The sequence below is a fragment of the Panthera tigris genome, chromosome D4, assembly GCF_018350195.1.
Source record: "Panthera tigris isolate Pti1 chromosome D4, P.tigris_Pti1_mat1.1, whole genome shotgun sequence".
In the NCBI taxonomy this organism is placed as follows: Eukaryota; Metazoa; Chordata; class Mammalia; order Carnivora; family Felidae; genus Panthera; species Panthera tigris.
In genome coordinates, this window is record NC_056672.1 from 82,916,680 (window position 1) to 82,931,737 (window position 15,058).

Sequence of the window (15,058 nt, forward strand, 5' to 3'; positions counted from 1 at the left end):
CCACCAACTCAGGTCTGTACACAGAGCACATGGCACCAGGCTACCAATGGGTACGTTGGCTAGAGATGCAGATAGTCCACAACCAGTTAGTGCCTTGTTACGGAGCCTGAACTTAATGTATGATTATCCCCAGAAGTATATTTCATCTCTGACTCAGAGCCAGAGAAGCACTTCAGACCCATCCCAGGGCCTGGCTTACCTAGCTAGGCCCAAGCAGAAACAAGCCTTTTAATCCCAATTCCATAGGATTGATAAAACAGTCCCAACTCTATGAAAAAAGATGCTCAAGAGAAAAACAAGGGGCCACTGCCTGCAAAGATATATACAGATTTGTCCTCTGATGCTTCAGTCATTACTCATTATCCCCTGACTCATTCCAAAGCCTAGGGTATTAGTAGCCAGGGATGAAGGTGGGTGTGGGGTGGAGATCATTTTGAAGTCGCAAGGACTAAATGGGGCACTCACCCATCTTCAATCAACATGGGCGTGCCCAATGGCTCCAGGTCCTCCGCTGATACCAGCTGGTGAATCAGACTGTACGACTGAGGATCCAGGCTGCGAGCTTGTGGGGGCAGAAGTGGCGAGTGGGCGGAATAGCTAAAAAGGTGCGGTATGTATTGATAGTGTGGAGGCACAGACATCCCCATGTACTGCTCTCTGAATGCCATGAATCCATTTAGTTCCACAGACCTACTGGAAAGAAAAGTTTCATGTCAAGCAGAACCATGGCAGGTGTACTGCCTGCTCAAAGGAAGTGAGCCACAATGTGGCTAAGGTGTTCTTTGGCCATGCAGTGTGTCTTCATCAGGGACATAATTAACGGTTACATGCATGTCTCCCCTACTAGATAGGGACTCTGTACAGATGTGTGTATGTGTGACTTATCATTGGACACCCAGCACCTGGCAAAATAGGTACTGAATAAAGAGTGGTTGAATAAATTCTTTGTATAGGTGCCACATTTGAAGAGATTTTAATGGATACTCACAGACTATGGTCCACAAAGGTGTGGGGGTATGTATTTTTTTATTACTAGGAAAACTAAGGCACAGCCAGCCTAAGGGCCTTGCCAGGCCACAAAACAAATCCAGCACCTAGCAAGGAACCTGACATGTGGCAACAACTCCCCTAAACATTCAAAAGAAGGAACAAAAAAGGAACTGAAAGAACTGAAACAAAAAGGAACAAATGAATGAATAAAAGTTACCGTAAAATACCAAGAAAAAGGCAGATAAAAATCTGCAGGCAGATTCTTGGTATTTTCCTGGAGAAATCTAATCACTGGCCATTGGAAAAATCTAACCACTAACCACTGAAGAAATCTAACCACTCTGTTACCTAAAACAACAATCCTGTAGCTTTACCTAGATGCATTTCCTGTAACAGGGGCTGGTAAACTATAGGCTAATGGTACACAGCCACATTCATTCATTCACGTAGTGTCTGGTGGCTTTTGCACCATAATGGCAGAGTTGAGTAGTTGAGACCCAGACTGTATAGCCTACAAAGCCTAAATTATTTATTATCTGGCCTTATAGAAAACGTTTATCAATCCCTGTCCTATAAGAAAGATTTCTGCAAAAAGGAAATCTTCCCTGGTAGTTGATGGCTACATTTACACATAACAACTAACTTAACATTCTTGAACAAAGAGTCTCCAAATTGGTATTCCATGATAACAGCAAATTTAAATCACTAGCTTAAAATTTTTCAGTTTCTTAAAATTTATAAAGTGAAAATCTTCACTCTTGCTGAGGCAAAGAAATTAGAACTTAATTCAATATTGTCAATGTGGTTTGTTTTATTTCAGTGATAAAGTAAATGAGAGAAAAGAGCTACATTTAAAATGTTATTTTGTTAGGTGAAGAACGTATGGGCACAGACAGCATCTATAGTACTTTATTAGTCTGCAAAGAGACTGCTGACATTTTCAAGGTCTTCAGCAAAAAGCAGGCTGTGAAATGCTGTTCTGTGTCATCCTGGTCCGTCCCTGCCCCAAAGACTGAGGGAACAAGAGTACAATGGCTGAGACAGCCCAGAGGTTCCGTGTGGGTCTGTGTACTCTCTGGGTGATCCCTAGATGATGCTGGGTTTGCCTTGAAGCTCACCTGGAGGACAGTGTGGAGCCCGGTGAGGGCTGGTTGCTCTCTGAGGCCCTGTTCCCAGGGGAACTGTGGTCGCTGTCACCATGGTTGCTCCAGTGATTGGCCTCTTCCTCAAATTCCTGCCCAGACATGATCCTTTCGATCTCCTCCTCTGATATCTTTGACAAGGAATTGACACATGTTAGACTGGGTGCCCAGGATAACCTCCGTTCCTTCTTTAGGACTGAGAATGTATTTAAAACTCACATTCCTAGAACTCTCTAGAGAGAAACCCAGATTCCCTCTCTTCTACCTCCATACCCCACAGTCTCTCACTAATCTTTTTTTTTTTTTTTTTTTTTTTTTTGTCTCTCACTAATCTTAGGACAGCTCGGTTGCTTGCTTCCTAGCACCACAGCTCACCATAATTTTCCTCTTGTCCATTTACCCTCCTCTCAAGCCACAAAGTGTCTATGTTCTTCAACATTCCTCTTTGTCTTTGAGTTTATTCTTCCCTACCCCTGAAACACCACTCTTCAATAACAAACTCCTCCTTGCCTTTTAAGACCCAATTCAAATGTTACCTTCTTTGTGAACCCTCTATCGCTACCTAGACAGAATTTTAGGTCCTTCTTCTGTCCACTTACAATTCTATGGATTCTGAGATAGGCAGAATAACATAGTGGTTAAGAGTATGAATTCTAGAGTCAGAGCACCTTTGTTCCAACACAGGTTCTGCTACTTTCTAAAAGTTGTACAATCTTAGGCAAGTCATTTACCTATTTTAACTTAAATTCCTTTATCTATGTGGTGGAGAGAATAATATCTGTCTCGTGGGGTTATTGTGAGGATTAAATTAGTTAATACATTATCACATGTTTAGAAAAGGGCTTAGCACATAGCAATAATTATCGAAGGCTGACAATGATATCTTCATCATCATTATTATTTTTATAGCATTTACGATAATGTATCATAAGAATACCCTCTATTAGACCTAAGGCTATGATTAGAACCTAGAAAAAAGTGCTCAAAAAATGCACGTTGGATAAACAAATGTTCACTTATTAAGTACTGTCCATGAAACTCCACATGGATTTTCTTAGTAAGAAAGACATTCCCAACCCTACTGAATAAATAAGAAGAAACTCTAGCTCAGACAAGTGAACTGACCTGCCCAAGATCACACTGTGTGCCCACGTCTGGGGAGGAGTTTGAGGAAGAGGCCAAAGTATCCAAGTATTCAGTCCCTGGCTCTAGCTATCATACCACACAGGGAGTGAGTAAACACATCTTCTATACAGTGTTTAACCCAGAGTTGAAGCTTAACTGGCTAAACTTAGCACGGGATGAGAGTGAGTAGTAAGGAGGAAAGGCCAGATACATTTTTATTTTTTGTTTCTATAGAAAGCCTGGGAGGACATTTTCTCTGAAATCTGAGTCAAACCTGCATAACTCTTTGTTCCAGCAGCCTGTGAGGAAACCTTGAGCTGCTGTGATCATAAATACAGGAGGCATTTAGAACTGGAAGCCAGCCAGCATACAGGACTTGGAGGGAAAACGAGAAACATTTAACTGGTACACAAGTTGAGTGACTGGTCTTAAATAACTTAGATTGTGTACTGAATTGGAGGTACGGTAGTCTTTATTCAAGCACATGTAGCAAAACAAATCTTTTCACTTAGGGATCTTTAGAACACTGAAATCACACATTGTGTAAGACACGTGAAGGGGCGCCTGGATGGCTTACTCAGTTAAGCGTCCGACTTCAGCTCAGGTCATGATCTCATCATGGTCTGTGGGTTCAAGCCCCACACCAGGCTCTGTGCTGACAGCTCAGAGCCTAGCGCCTGCTTCGGATTCTGTGTCTATCTGCCCCTCCCCTACTTGTGCTCTGTCTCTGTCTCTCTCTCTCAAAAATAAATAAACATTAAAAAAAAAAAAAAAAAAAAGACACGTGAAGACAAAAGGTGCCATCAAACTGTAAGACATTTAGTGACACCCTGACTGAAGCAGGCTCAGTGATGGCAGTGAGAGGAAGACCAGAGCTTACAGGGCATGGAAGTACTTGAGCAAGGTGAAAACAACCAGTCAGTAAGACTGGTTCCAGCTGGGAGACAAAGGTGTACTGTACCTGTCTCTTCCTATGGGTCCCATGGTACACTAGGCCATCAGTGATGCATTAAGGGGATGGAACACACCAGCAGTGCTTACGTCTAGGTTCAGACCTCATCTGTCATTTTCTACCTGGGTGCTCACTGTTGGGCAAGTCACTCAAGTTTTCTGAGCCTTAGTTCCCTCACTTGTAAAATGAAGATAACACCACCTCCTTCACAGTTCAGGATTCCCTCACAGGGTGCAAAACTGAGCCAGACAGACTTGGGAGGTTGATCTAAGATAAAGTTATGAGGTGCAAGTGCACAACAGTTGCTCAATTCTATCCCTTGTAATTAAGCACTTGGAGATCACAGCTTTCTCTTCCTAACAGATCATCTAAAAAAGTAAAAGACAAAAGAGGAAATTATATGCCTAGTAGCAAAATGTCAAATGTAATGAGAGATGAAATAGGAATGTTTCTCTGAGCATCAGCTACCTCAATTCTAGAGAGAACATAGGGTCTAGAGACATAAGCGACTGAAAAGCCCTGGCATGGTGGGAGAAGAGTACTCAAAAGTCATTGGGTAATACTGAGGAAGGTTCTTCATTGAGGAAATGCTTAGGAATTCTTCCCGGGGTGCCTGGGTGTCTCAGTGGGTTAAGCGTCCAACTCTTGATTCCTGCTCAGGTCATGATCTCACGGTTTAGAAGATCAAGCCCCATGTCTGGCTCTGTGCTGACAGCACAGAGCCTGTTTTGGATTCTCTCTCTCTCTTTCTGCCCCACCTCTGCTCGTGCTCTCACTCTCTCTCAACATAAATAAACATTAAAAAAAAAAAAGAATTATTCCCAGTGGATAAACTTTCTGCTGCATCTAAATACAAAAAGAATGACTACAAACAAAGGCCACACATGAAAAGCCCACAGCTAATATCATTACTCAATAATGAAAAACTAAGAGTTTTTTTCCTAAGATCAGGATTACAGCAAAAATGCCCACTTTCGCCATTTCTCCTTACACGGTATTAGAAGTCCTAGCTGTTGCAATTAGGCACGTAAAAGAAATTTTTAAAAAATCTAAATCAGAAAGAAGCAAATTACCTCTGTTTATAGATGACATGATCTTGTTGTAAATACAAAACTCTAAAGAGTCCACATAGAAAACTTAGAATTAATAAAAGAATTCAGCAGGAGCACCTGGATGGCTCAGTCAGTTAAGTATCTGACTTTGGCTCAGGTCATGATCTCACGGTTTATAAGTTCGAGCCCAGCATTGGGCTTTGTACTGACAGTGCAGAGCCTGCCTGGGATTCTCTCTCTCTCTCTCTTTCTCTCTCTCTCTCTGCCCCTTCCCCACTTGTTCTCTCTCTCAAAATAAACAAACTTAAAAAAAAAAAAAAGAATTCAGCAAAGTTTCAGGATAAAAAAAAAATCAATGTACAAAAGTCAGTACATTTTATATACTAACAATCTCAGCATTTTTATATACTAACAATAAATCTGAAAAGGAAATTAAGAAAACAATCTCAGTTACAATAGTATCAAAAAGAACAAGATATTTAGGAATAAACATAATTAAAGGGATGAAAGACTTGTACACCGCTGAAAGAAATTAAAGATATAAATAAATGGAAAGACAGCCTGTGTTCACAGATTAAAAAACAATATTGTTAAAATGTCCATAGGATCCTAGGTGATCTACAGATTCAGTATAATCCTTATCAAAATTCCAACGGCATTTTTTGCAGAAATAGAAAAAAAAAGTCCCAAAATTCATATGGAAACACAAAGAACCACAAATTGCCGAAACAACCTGACAAAAACCAACAAAGCTAGAGGCCTTTACACTTCCTGTTTTCAAAACATATTACAAAGCTACAGCAACCAAAACAGTATGGCATGGTACTGGCATAAGGACAGGACTATAGACCAATGGAACAGAACAGAGAGCCCCCAAATAAGCCCACATATGTAGAGTCAAAAGATCTTTGACAAAGCTGCCAAGGCTACACAACAATAGTCTCTTTAACAAGTGGTATAAAGAAACTAGATATTCATATGCAAAAGGATGAAAGTAGATTCTGATCTTTTATACTACATACAAAAATCAACTTAAAATGGATTAGACTTAAATGTAAGACCTGAAACTGTAAAACTCTTAACAGAAAACAGAGAAAAGGCTTCTTGTCATGTTGAGCTCTGCACTGGGCATGGAGCCTACTTAGGATATTCTCTCTTTCTCCCTTTCTCTCTTTCTCTTTCTCTCTCTCTCTCTCTCTCTCTCTCTCCCTCTCCCTCTCCCTCTCCCTCTCCCTCTGCCCCTCCCCTGCTTATGTTCACATGCACTCTCTCTCTCTCCAAAAAAAAAGGGGGGGGGGCAGCAAAAGATTTGAATAGACAAAAACAGACCCAAAAAATCTTCTCCAAAGACATATAAACAGCACAGCCAACAAATACATGAAAAGATGCTCAATGTCACCAATCAGACAAATGCAAATTAAAACCTCACACCTGTCCAGAATGACATTAACAGAAAAAAACAGAAAATAAGAAGTACTAGAGAAGATGCAGAAAGTTGGAACCTTTGTGCACTGCTGGGTGGGAATGGAAAACGGTTGTGGCCGCTATGGAAGACAGTATGAAGGTTTTTCAAAAAAGTAAAAATAAAACCACCATATGAGCCAGTAATCCCACTTCTGGGTATTTGTCCAAAAGAACTGAAATCAGGATCTCAAAGAGAGATTTGCACTTCCTTGTTCACTGCATTATTCACAAAGGCCAAGAGATGGAAACAACTTAAATATCCACCGACAGATGAACGAATTAACAAAATATGGTATATATCTGCAATGGAATATTATTCAGCCTTAGAAATCCTGTCATATGCTACAATACGCTAAGTGAAATAAGGAAGTCACAGAAAAACAAATACTGCAGATTCCATGAGGTCTCAAAAGTAGCCACACTCCTAGAAAGGCAAAAGTAGAATGGTGGTTGCCAGGGAATGGGGAGAGGGGGAAATAAGGAGTTGCTGCTCAGTGAGTATAAAGTTTCAGTCATAAGATGAAAAGGCTCTATATATAGATGAAAATGTGCATATAGTAAACAATACTGTACTGCATACTTAATTTGTTAATTTCATGTTATGTTTTTTTTAACACACACACACAGAATACCTATGTATAGGCCAAAATGAATCAAATTGACTTTCAAGAAACAGATATGATTTGAATAACATGAATATAAATATTGGATTAATAAAAAGACAGAATGAATACAGCATACACCCACACCCCAATTGAGCGCACACACGAACTCATAATGAGTTCATGTGATAGGAAATGCGCCATATATCATCAGCGTATGTCTCAAAATGACTGAATTCCTGTCTTTCTCTCATATTCCCTCATATTCAATTAGATAAATCCTACCAATTTTACCTATTAAATATCTCTTGAGTCTATTCTCTCCCCTTCAATCTATACTATCATTGCCCTACTTAAAACCACTATCTATATCTCTTGGCTAGACTTCTGTAAAACCCTCTGAATTGCTTTTTCTCTGCCCCCAGTTTCACTGGCACTTACTCAGCTCCTCACAAACCATTTCTACTATTAGAATGATCTTTCTAAAATGCAAATCTGATTCTCATTCTCTCTCTCTCTCTCTCTCTCTCTCTCTCTCTCTCTCTCTCTCTCTCTCTCCTTAAAAGCTTTTGGTGGTTGCCTCTTGGTCCACACCAATAATCCTTGAGGCATGGTCCTGCCCACTGGTGTCCTGAGGGATTTACATATTGGGTCATACACAGATCCAATTTTCTTCCTTCATAAAGTTGTTCTTCTGCTGGCAAGTAAGAAAAAGTGGTGTAGGCTGGTCCTACAAAGGCTTTACCTAAGGAACTATAATCAAAGAGAGTTCAAGGCTACTCTCTAGAGAACAGATTCCAAACTCAAGGAATTTGCCTTATCTTCTGCCACTCCATTACATGTGCCCAGTGCTCCTGCCTGACTGAATAAACTCCCTGTGATTCCTTAAAGATTCATCTTGTGGTCTTTTTACATTCTGTTCTGTCTAGCAGTATTACAAGATATTTGGCTCCCCACTCCTTCCCAACATAACTAATTCCTCCTTTTCCTTCAAGACTCAGTTGAAACTCTCCCTTCTCTAGGAAGCCTTCCCTAAATGTCTTTAGTCCCCAACAATGGCTCCAATCCAAACAGAAAAGAAGTCCCTCTTTTCTGTACTCCCTAGATATCCCCTGTTACTACTCACTGTACTCTGAATGTCTGTTTACACATCTGTCTCTTCCACTAGACTGAGTTCACAGTACAGAGGACCTGTACAAAGTAAGTACTTAATAATATTTGTGAGATTAAATGGGTATTATCATTCCTACTCTACAAACAAGGCAAAGTAATCTTACTGATTTCTGCCAGGCTGTTTTAATGACATAAAAAAATTCTCTGGATGGTTTAAAACCAGAATTGAGTTGACTTCCTGTGAAATCCTTGGGAAGGGTTGAGGGAATCACAAAAAGAGCTTTAAATAATTATCTTAACATATTTAAGATTTTCAAAGTACTTTCATACCAGGCTCTAAAAGCAGTTTTACAGGAATGAAAACAAGATGGCTCCCCTAGCAGGAAATGAGAGGATCAAGGATAAGTAGCTATGGGAACATGTGGAGCCCTGGGTTTCCAGGGTGGATAACAAAGAGTGAGGCCTAGAACTCACCTGGACCGGCCCAATGCTCTTATTCCGGCCTCCGGGCATGCCATCTTCTCTGATTGCTGGAAGGAAACATAAGCCAAGACAGTCAAAGCATACCCACACAAGTCTAGGCACTTTAAAAAGAGAACTTATGTGGCCCAAAGCACAAAGTAATAATTGGTGAAATCAAGATTAAAAAACAGGTCTTTCTAGACCGAAAGTATATATACTCTTTTCATTATTCTAGGCTACCTCATAGGCAACAGATACTTTTGGACCCCCAAGGCAATGGACACACACTGTACACAATGCATACGTTTAATATTTCAACAAAGATGACAGCGTTATTAATAGTCCCCCAGTTACAAATATCCCACAAAGGATGATGCATCTGAAGGCTTTAGTAAATTTGAAGAGAGGGATAGAAACAATATTTCTATTTTAAAAAATTATTTATTTGTTTTGAAAGAGAGAGAGAGAGAAGCAGAGAAAGGGGGAGAGAGAATCTCAAGTAGGCTCTGCTCTGTCAGTGCAGAGCCCAATGCAGGGTTCGATGATCCCACAAACCATGAGATCCTGATCTGAGCTGAAATCAAAGAGTGAGATGCTTAAACCAACTAAGCCACTCAGGCACCCTGAGAACATTTCCATTTTTAGATATTTTGTTTTATTTCCAGGCTAAGTTGCAGTCTAATGTGTAGGATGAGAAAAGGTTCTTTGTTTTTTGTTTTTTTTAATTAATCAAAATTTTGATCTGATTGGTTTCTCCCTATAAAAGCAGTCAGTAGAGTTCCCATTGCAATTGTTTCTTATTCGGGTGATTCCACAAAAGGAAGAAGTTATTTAGCAATAAAAAGCACCCTTTAAATAGTACCAGTGTTATTAGGCATAATAGCTACTAATACTATTGCCATTACTGTTTATGGAGCACTTAATATGGGGGCACAGAAGAGAAACTTCTGATCTACAATTACAGAAAGACTATGGTATCTGGCAAAACTTTCTGGCAAAGATGACTTCTGAACTGCGTCTTAAAGTATGAATAGGATTTACGCAAGCAGTAAAAGGGTGAGTGAACAGTACACAGAAAAGCTTCAAGTTGAAAGTAAACATGGAGTATTCTTTCTGGTAATTTCCAAGTGGTTCATCCTGGCTAAAGCTTGTGTGTGCATGTGCATGTGAGTAGAGTAGTAAGAGTTCGTGAAGTTGGAGGTTGGAGAGGCCAAGTGGGGCCCAATCACCGATAGCCTTTAACGGCAGGGTAGGAATATGGACTTTAGCAGCGGAAGCCGAGGATGAGATGGAATGCAGAGGATGGATGTGGTCAGGTCGGCATTTTCAAAAAATCTTTACGATGGCCACTGTGAAGGTTGGCTTGGAGGAGGCAATGTTAACAACAGAAGATAAGCTAACAGCATCATGTGTGAGTAAGCTTTGCTGTGTGTGTGTGTGTGTGTGTGTGTGTGTGTGTGTGTGTGTGTGTATAAAATAATATACCTGCTTTCAAAAAAAATAATATTAAGAATCTAGAAAGTCCTTGGGGCAGGATTGAGGGTTCCAAGCCTAACACTCAGTTCATTTTCCTTAAAGCAGATATCATTCTCGGTATCCTTAAAAAATTACACAGTTCAGAATTAGACAAAGTTGGGTCTAAATCCTGTTTTTGCCTGGTCTATGTAATTACACACAAGTTTCTTCACCTCTCTGAACCTCAGTCTACTAAAGCATAGAGGGGCTACTGGAACCTATCATACTGGGTATTGTGGGGATTACATATAAAATAACATAGCTAAAACATCAAGCATAAGGCCTGGCACATAAAGTAGGTACTTAGTAACTAATCCTTCCCTCTATCCAGCCTCTTTTCTACAAACACAGTAGCTAAAACACCAAGGTTCCATTCTCAGCTTTGCTGGAGCCTTAACATCTTCATCAGGAAAATGGAGGCAACGTAGTCTGCTTTACAAGGCTGCTGTGAATTTGGAGTGGGAAACATACACAGCCTGTATTAGAGCCAGATGCATCCTAGTTTTTGTCTGGGAGCAATCTTTCAACCTAATTTCAAGTTCTAAAATTCCTTAAAATTCCTTTTCTGCTGTTCCAGGGTCAGTGACAGTGTTCACACACTTCTATTTCCAATACTGAGTTCTCCATGTCTTTGCTTCAGCTCACAGAATAAAGATCATTGGCAGATCCAGTACCAAACACATTTTAGTTGTCTTGTAGGTGAGGAAGGAACTCAATATGTTTTTCTTTTCGTTTAGAGGGCCACAAGTCTTAAAGATTTACATCTCACCAATATTTTGTTCTGATACTTAAAAGCTTATGTTGTCCCTCAACCCCACCTGGACTAAGGAAACTCACACATGATGGACATCTACTGTGTTTTAGGTACTATCCTGGGTAACACAACCCATGAGGAAAGTACTAGTATTGCTCCCACTGAACAGATGAATCTAAGGTTCAGAAAAATGAAGTATTTTGCTTATGGCAACAGAAACTAGACAGCAGAAGAATTAAGGATGGCACCCAAACTATTAGACTAAGCCCAAATTTCTTTCCACAACTAGTTTTTCCCATTGTACCTGCATACCATTGGGAGAAACAAAATTTTAGGTGGTGCATAGATAAACTCTCAATTACACATGTATCTTAATAGGCACTAAAAAAATACTGATTTTCCATTCACTGAGATGATAAAAATTCCCTTGGAAAATTAACTTTGATTTAAAAAATTTTTTTGATTTGGGGCACTGGGGTGGCTCAGTCAGTTAAGTGTCCAACTCTTGATTTCAGCTCAGGTCATGATCTCATGATTTGTGAGATCGAGCCCCGCATCAGGCTCTGCACTGACATCACAGAGACTGCTTGGGATCCTATCTCTCCCTCTTTCTCTCTGCCCCTCCCCTGTTCATGCTGACTCGCTCTCTTGCTCTCTCTCAAAATAATATGTAAAAAACACAAATAAAAAAATTTGATTTAAAGAAGAATATAAACATTAATACTGGTTTGATCAAAGATGGTAAAATTCGTCAAGATGGCATGAAACTACCTGAAGTGTGTGAAATAATAGAATGCGTCACAGTGCCTCTTTTAAAACAAGAACTTGGATCATATTTTAAAGCTTCTAATGTACCCACATATATGGTATCACATATGATCCTCACAACAACCTTGGAAGGTGCCCTAATTATTACTATCTTAGTAATTTGAAAAAAAATTTTTTTTAATGTTTATTTTTGAGACAGAGAGAGAGAGTGGGAGAGGGGCAGAGAGAGAGGGAGACACAGAATCCGAAGCAGGCTCCAGGCTCTGAGCTGTCAGCACAGAGCCTGATGCGGGGCTCGAACCCACGAACTGTGAGATCGTGACCTGAGCCGAAGTCGGACGCTTAACCAACTGAGCCACCCAGGCGCCCCAATCCTACGTAGTTTAGAGATGAAAACACCTGAAGCTCACAGAGGAAAAGGGACTTGTTCAAGGCTACTCAGGGAAGAACTGACAGAGCTGAGATTTCAGTTTAGGTCTTCTGATTCTAAAGCTGTGCTTGCCCCTTGATGTTACACTGAGCTAAGAGCAAGTTTCTCAACAGGGCTGAGAATCTTTCTTGTGGTGAACTGATACTGATTTAAAAAAATAAAAACAAAGGGCTTCCAGATATAACAGGAATGGATTTTGCTCCACTTCTTGTCCCAAGCCCAAGAATGGCAGCAGCTATGGTTCTCCTATCTCTGCTCAAAAGAAGCACAAAGCCTTTTTCTGTTCTGGAACTCACATACCTACCATTCTTCACTTAGGCCTGGGCAGCCAACCCAAACCCAGAAGCAGAAAGACGAGTAAGACACAAAGTTAACTACATCAAAACCCACTGGTGGCTCCCTTTGGTCTATGAGCTAAATCCCAGCTTGCCAGCTTGGCATTTAAGACACTCCTATGATCTGGTTCCTCTGGGGTTCCCCATCTTCATCTCTTGTCACAAAATTTACACTGTAACTACAGAGAACTATTTGTTAGTCCTTGAACATACCATGCTGCTTTACACAGCTTTTCCTGTTTACATATTGTTGCCTCTACTCAGAAAATAACTTTCTGGTGGGAAAATCTAGCAGCATCACCTTACTCAAGTGACACCACCTCAACCAAGTGATTCAAGTTAACATGATCAATAATGGGACAAAGTACACCATGCCCCCTTGATATGATGCATGAAAAGGACACATCATCGCTTTTGTGGCATTCTTGCCAAAAATGCATGACCTAACGTAATCGTGAGGAAACTGAAAAACCCAAGTTGAGGAATATTCTACTTGTTTTCTTCAAAATTGGCAATGTTATTCAAGACAAAATAAGACTGAGGAACCCTTTCAGATTAAAGGAGACTGAAGAGGGTGCGTGGGTGGCTCAGTCAGTTAAGCATCTGACTTCGGCTCAGGTCATGATCTTGCAGTCCGTGAGTTCAAGCCCTGTATTGGGCTCGGTGTCGACAGCTCAGAGCCTGGAGCCTGCTTCGGATTCTGTGTTTCCCTCTCTCTCTGCCCCTCCCCCCACCACTCTCTCAAAAATAAATAAACATTAAAAAAATAAATAAGTAAAGGAGACTGAAGAGACATAAAAGCTAAATGTAATACACGATCCTGGATTGGCTCCTATATTACAAAAAACATCTTGCTATAAAGGACACTGAAATAAGTGGTGAAATTTGAATAAGATTTGCTAATCAGATAATAGTATTATGCCATATTAAAATTTTTTATTATTCTTTAAAAATTATTATTTTTAGAGAGAGAGTGTGAGTGAGTTCAGAGGCAGAGAAAGAATCTTAAGCAGGCTACATGCTCAGCAAGGAGCCCTACATGGGGCTTAATCCCACGACCCTGGGATCATGACCTGAGCCAAAATTAAGACTTGGATGCTCAACCGACTGAGCCACCCAGACGTCCTTCCTGGTTTTGATAACAGTACTGTGGTCATGTTAGAAACAAAGAAGAATGATGTCTGTAACTTCCTCCCAAAGAGTTAAGAAAATACATACAAACACACACACTTTCTCTCTCTCCCTCTCCTCTGCTCCCTCTTCTTCTCCCAGCCTCCTTCCTTCCTTTCTTTCTCTTTCTCTCTTCCCCTTCCCTTCCCTCTCTCTTTCTCCTTCTTGAAGAGAAGGAAGAGGGGAGTGGTTTTTAAAAAGCTCTTAAGGGGCTCCTGGCTGGCTCAGTCAGTGGAGCATGCAACTCTTGATCCTGGGGTTGCAAGTTCAAACCCCATGTTATGTGTGATTACTTAAAAATAAAATCATAAATAAATAAAATCATAAGCAAATAACAGCTGTTTAATTTTATAAAGAGCTTGAACTTCTATGCCTTCAAGATTCTGCTCAATTATTCTTTCCTTGAGATTTCTCAGCGCTCCATTTTTATCCTGATAAAGCAGTATGGCAATGCCACAGGTTTATTCTCACAATGCCATTCTACCCACATCACCTTCTCCAAGTTTTCCTTAACCTTTTTACTTTTTAACCAGTTAACTAATGAGTTATGAGACAACAAAGTTAGGGAATTCTGAATTTTCTCACATAATTTTTTTTTCACGATTCTTAACTGACAAATTTTCTCATAAGGCTCAGTGTAACTTCCTCTTTCCTCCGATGAGACTAACAATATTTCCCCCATCCTGTTTTGTGCCCTGGTCCCCCTACCAGAGTAAATCCACCAAACCAGAAAGCATCTTACCTAAGCAGGACTTGGCCATGGCCCTTAAGGGGCACACTGTCTAAATGGTGGAAACAGAGAAGTTAAGAGACAAAGATAGCACAAGATGATCGGGGCTACGGCAGAGGGCAAAAGGGGCTGTGGAAGTCAAGGAGGGTCATCTTTCCGGTGAGAGGTGGTATCAGAGAAAGCTGCTTAGAGGATGTTACAAACAAAAGCTTAGCCTCCAAAGAAAAGTATACATAACCAGGTGAGGAGATGGGGATAAACCATTCTAGGGACGATGAAACTACATGGGGAATGTGAATTGTGTGGGGAGCAGCAGAGGGAGAAGGGAAGGGAGGAAGTGGCTGATGCTAGAGTCAGAGGGGCTTTGAAAATCACTCTGAAAAGCCAGAATTTATCCTGAAGGCTGCAAGATGGGTGAGGAGGTAATGCTTGGGAGGTAATGGGCTGGGTAGTG

The 15,058-nt window shown here is 40.5% G+C and overlaps 1 protein-coding gene across 6 annotated transcripts in view; it reads right to left on the reverse strand.

The window, feature by feature from the left end:
- NR6A1 (nuclear receptor subfamily 6 group A member 1) overlaps window positions 1-15,058 on the reverse strand; it is a 224,907-nt gene that overhangs the window by 12,923 nt on the left and 196,926 nt on the right. For 4 of the 6 annotated variants that reach the window (XM_042963338.1, XM_042963339.1, XM_042963335.1 and 1 more), the window contains 3 exons: window positions 8,915-8,970; window positions 2,109-2,263; window positions 466-693 (listed from right to left, as the gene is read on the reverse strand). In XM_042963338.1, coding sequence (XP_042819272.1) covers window positions 466-693; window positions 2,109-2,263; window positions 8,915-8,970 — 439 coding nt within the window. The remainder of the gene's footprint in view (window positions 1-465; window positions 694-2,108; window positions 2,264-8,914; window positions 8,971-15,058) is intronic. The other 2 variants (XM_042963340.1, XM_042963337.1) reach the window with 1 other exon arrangement.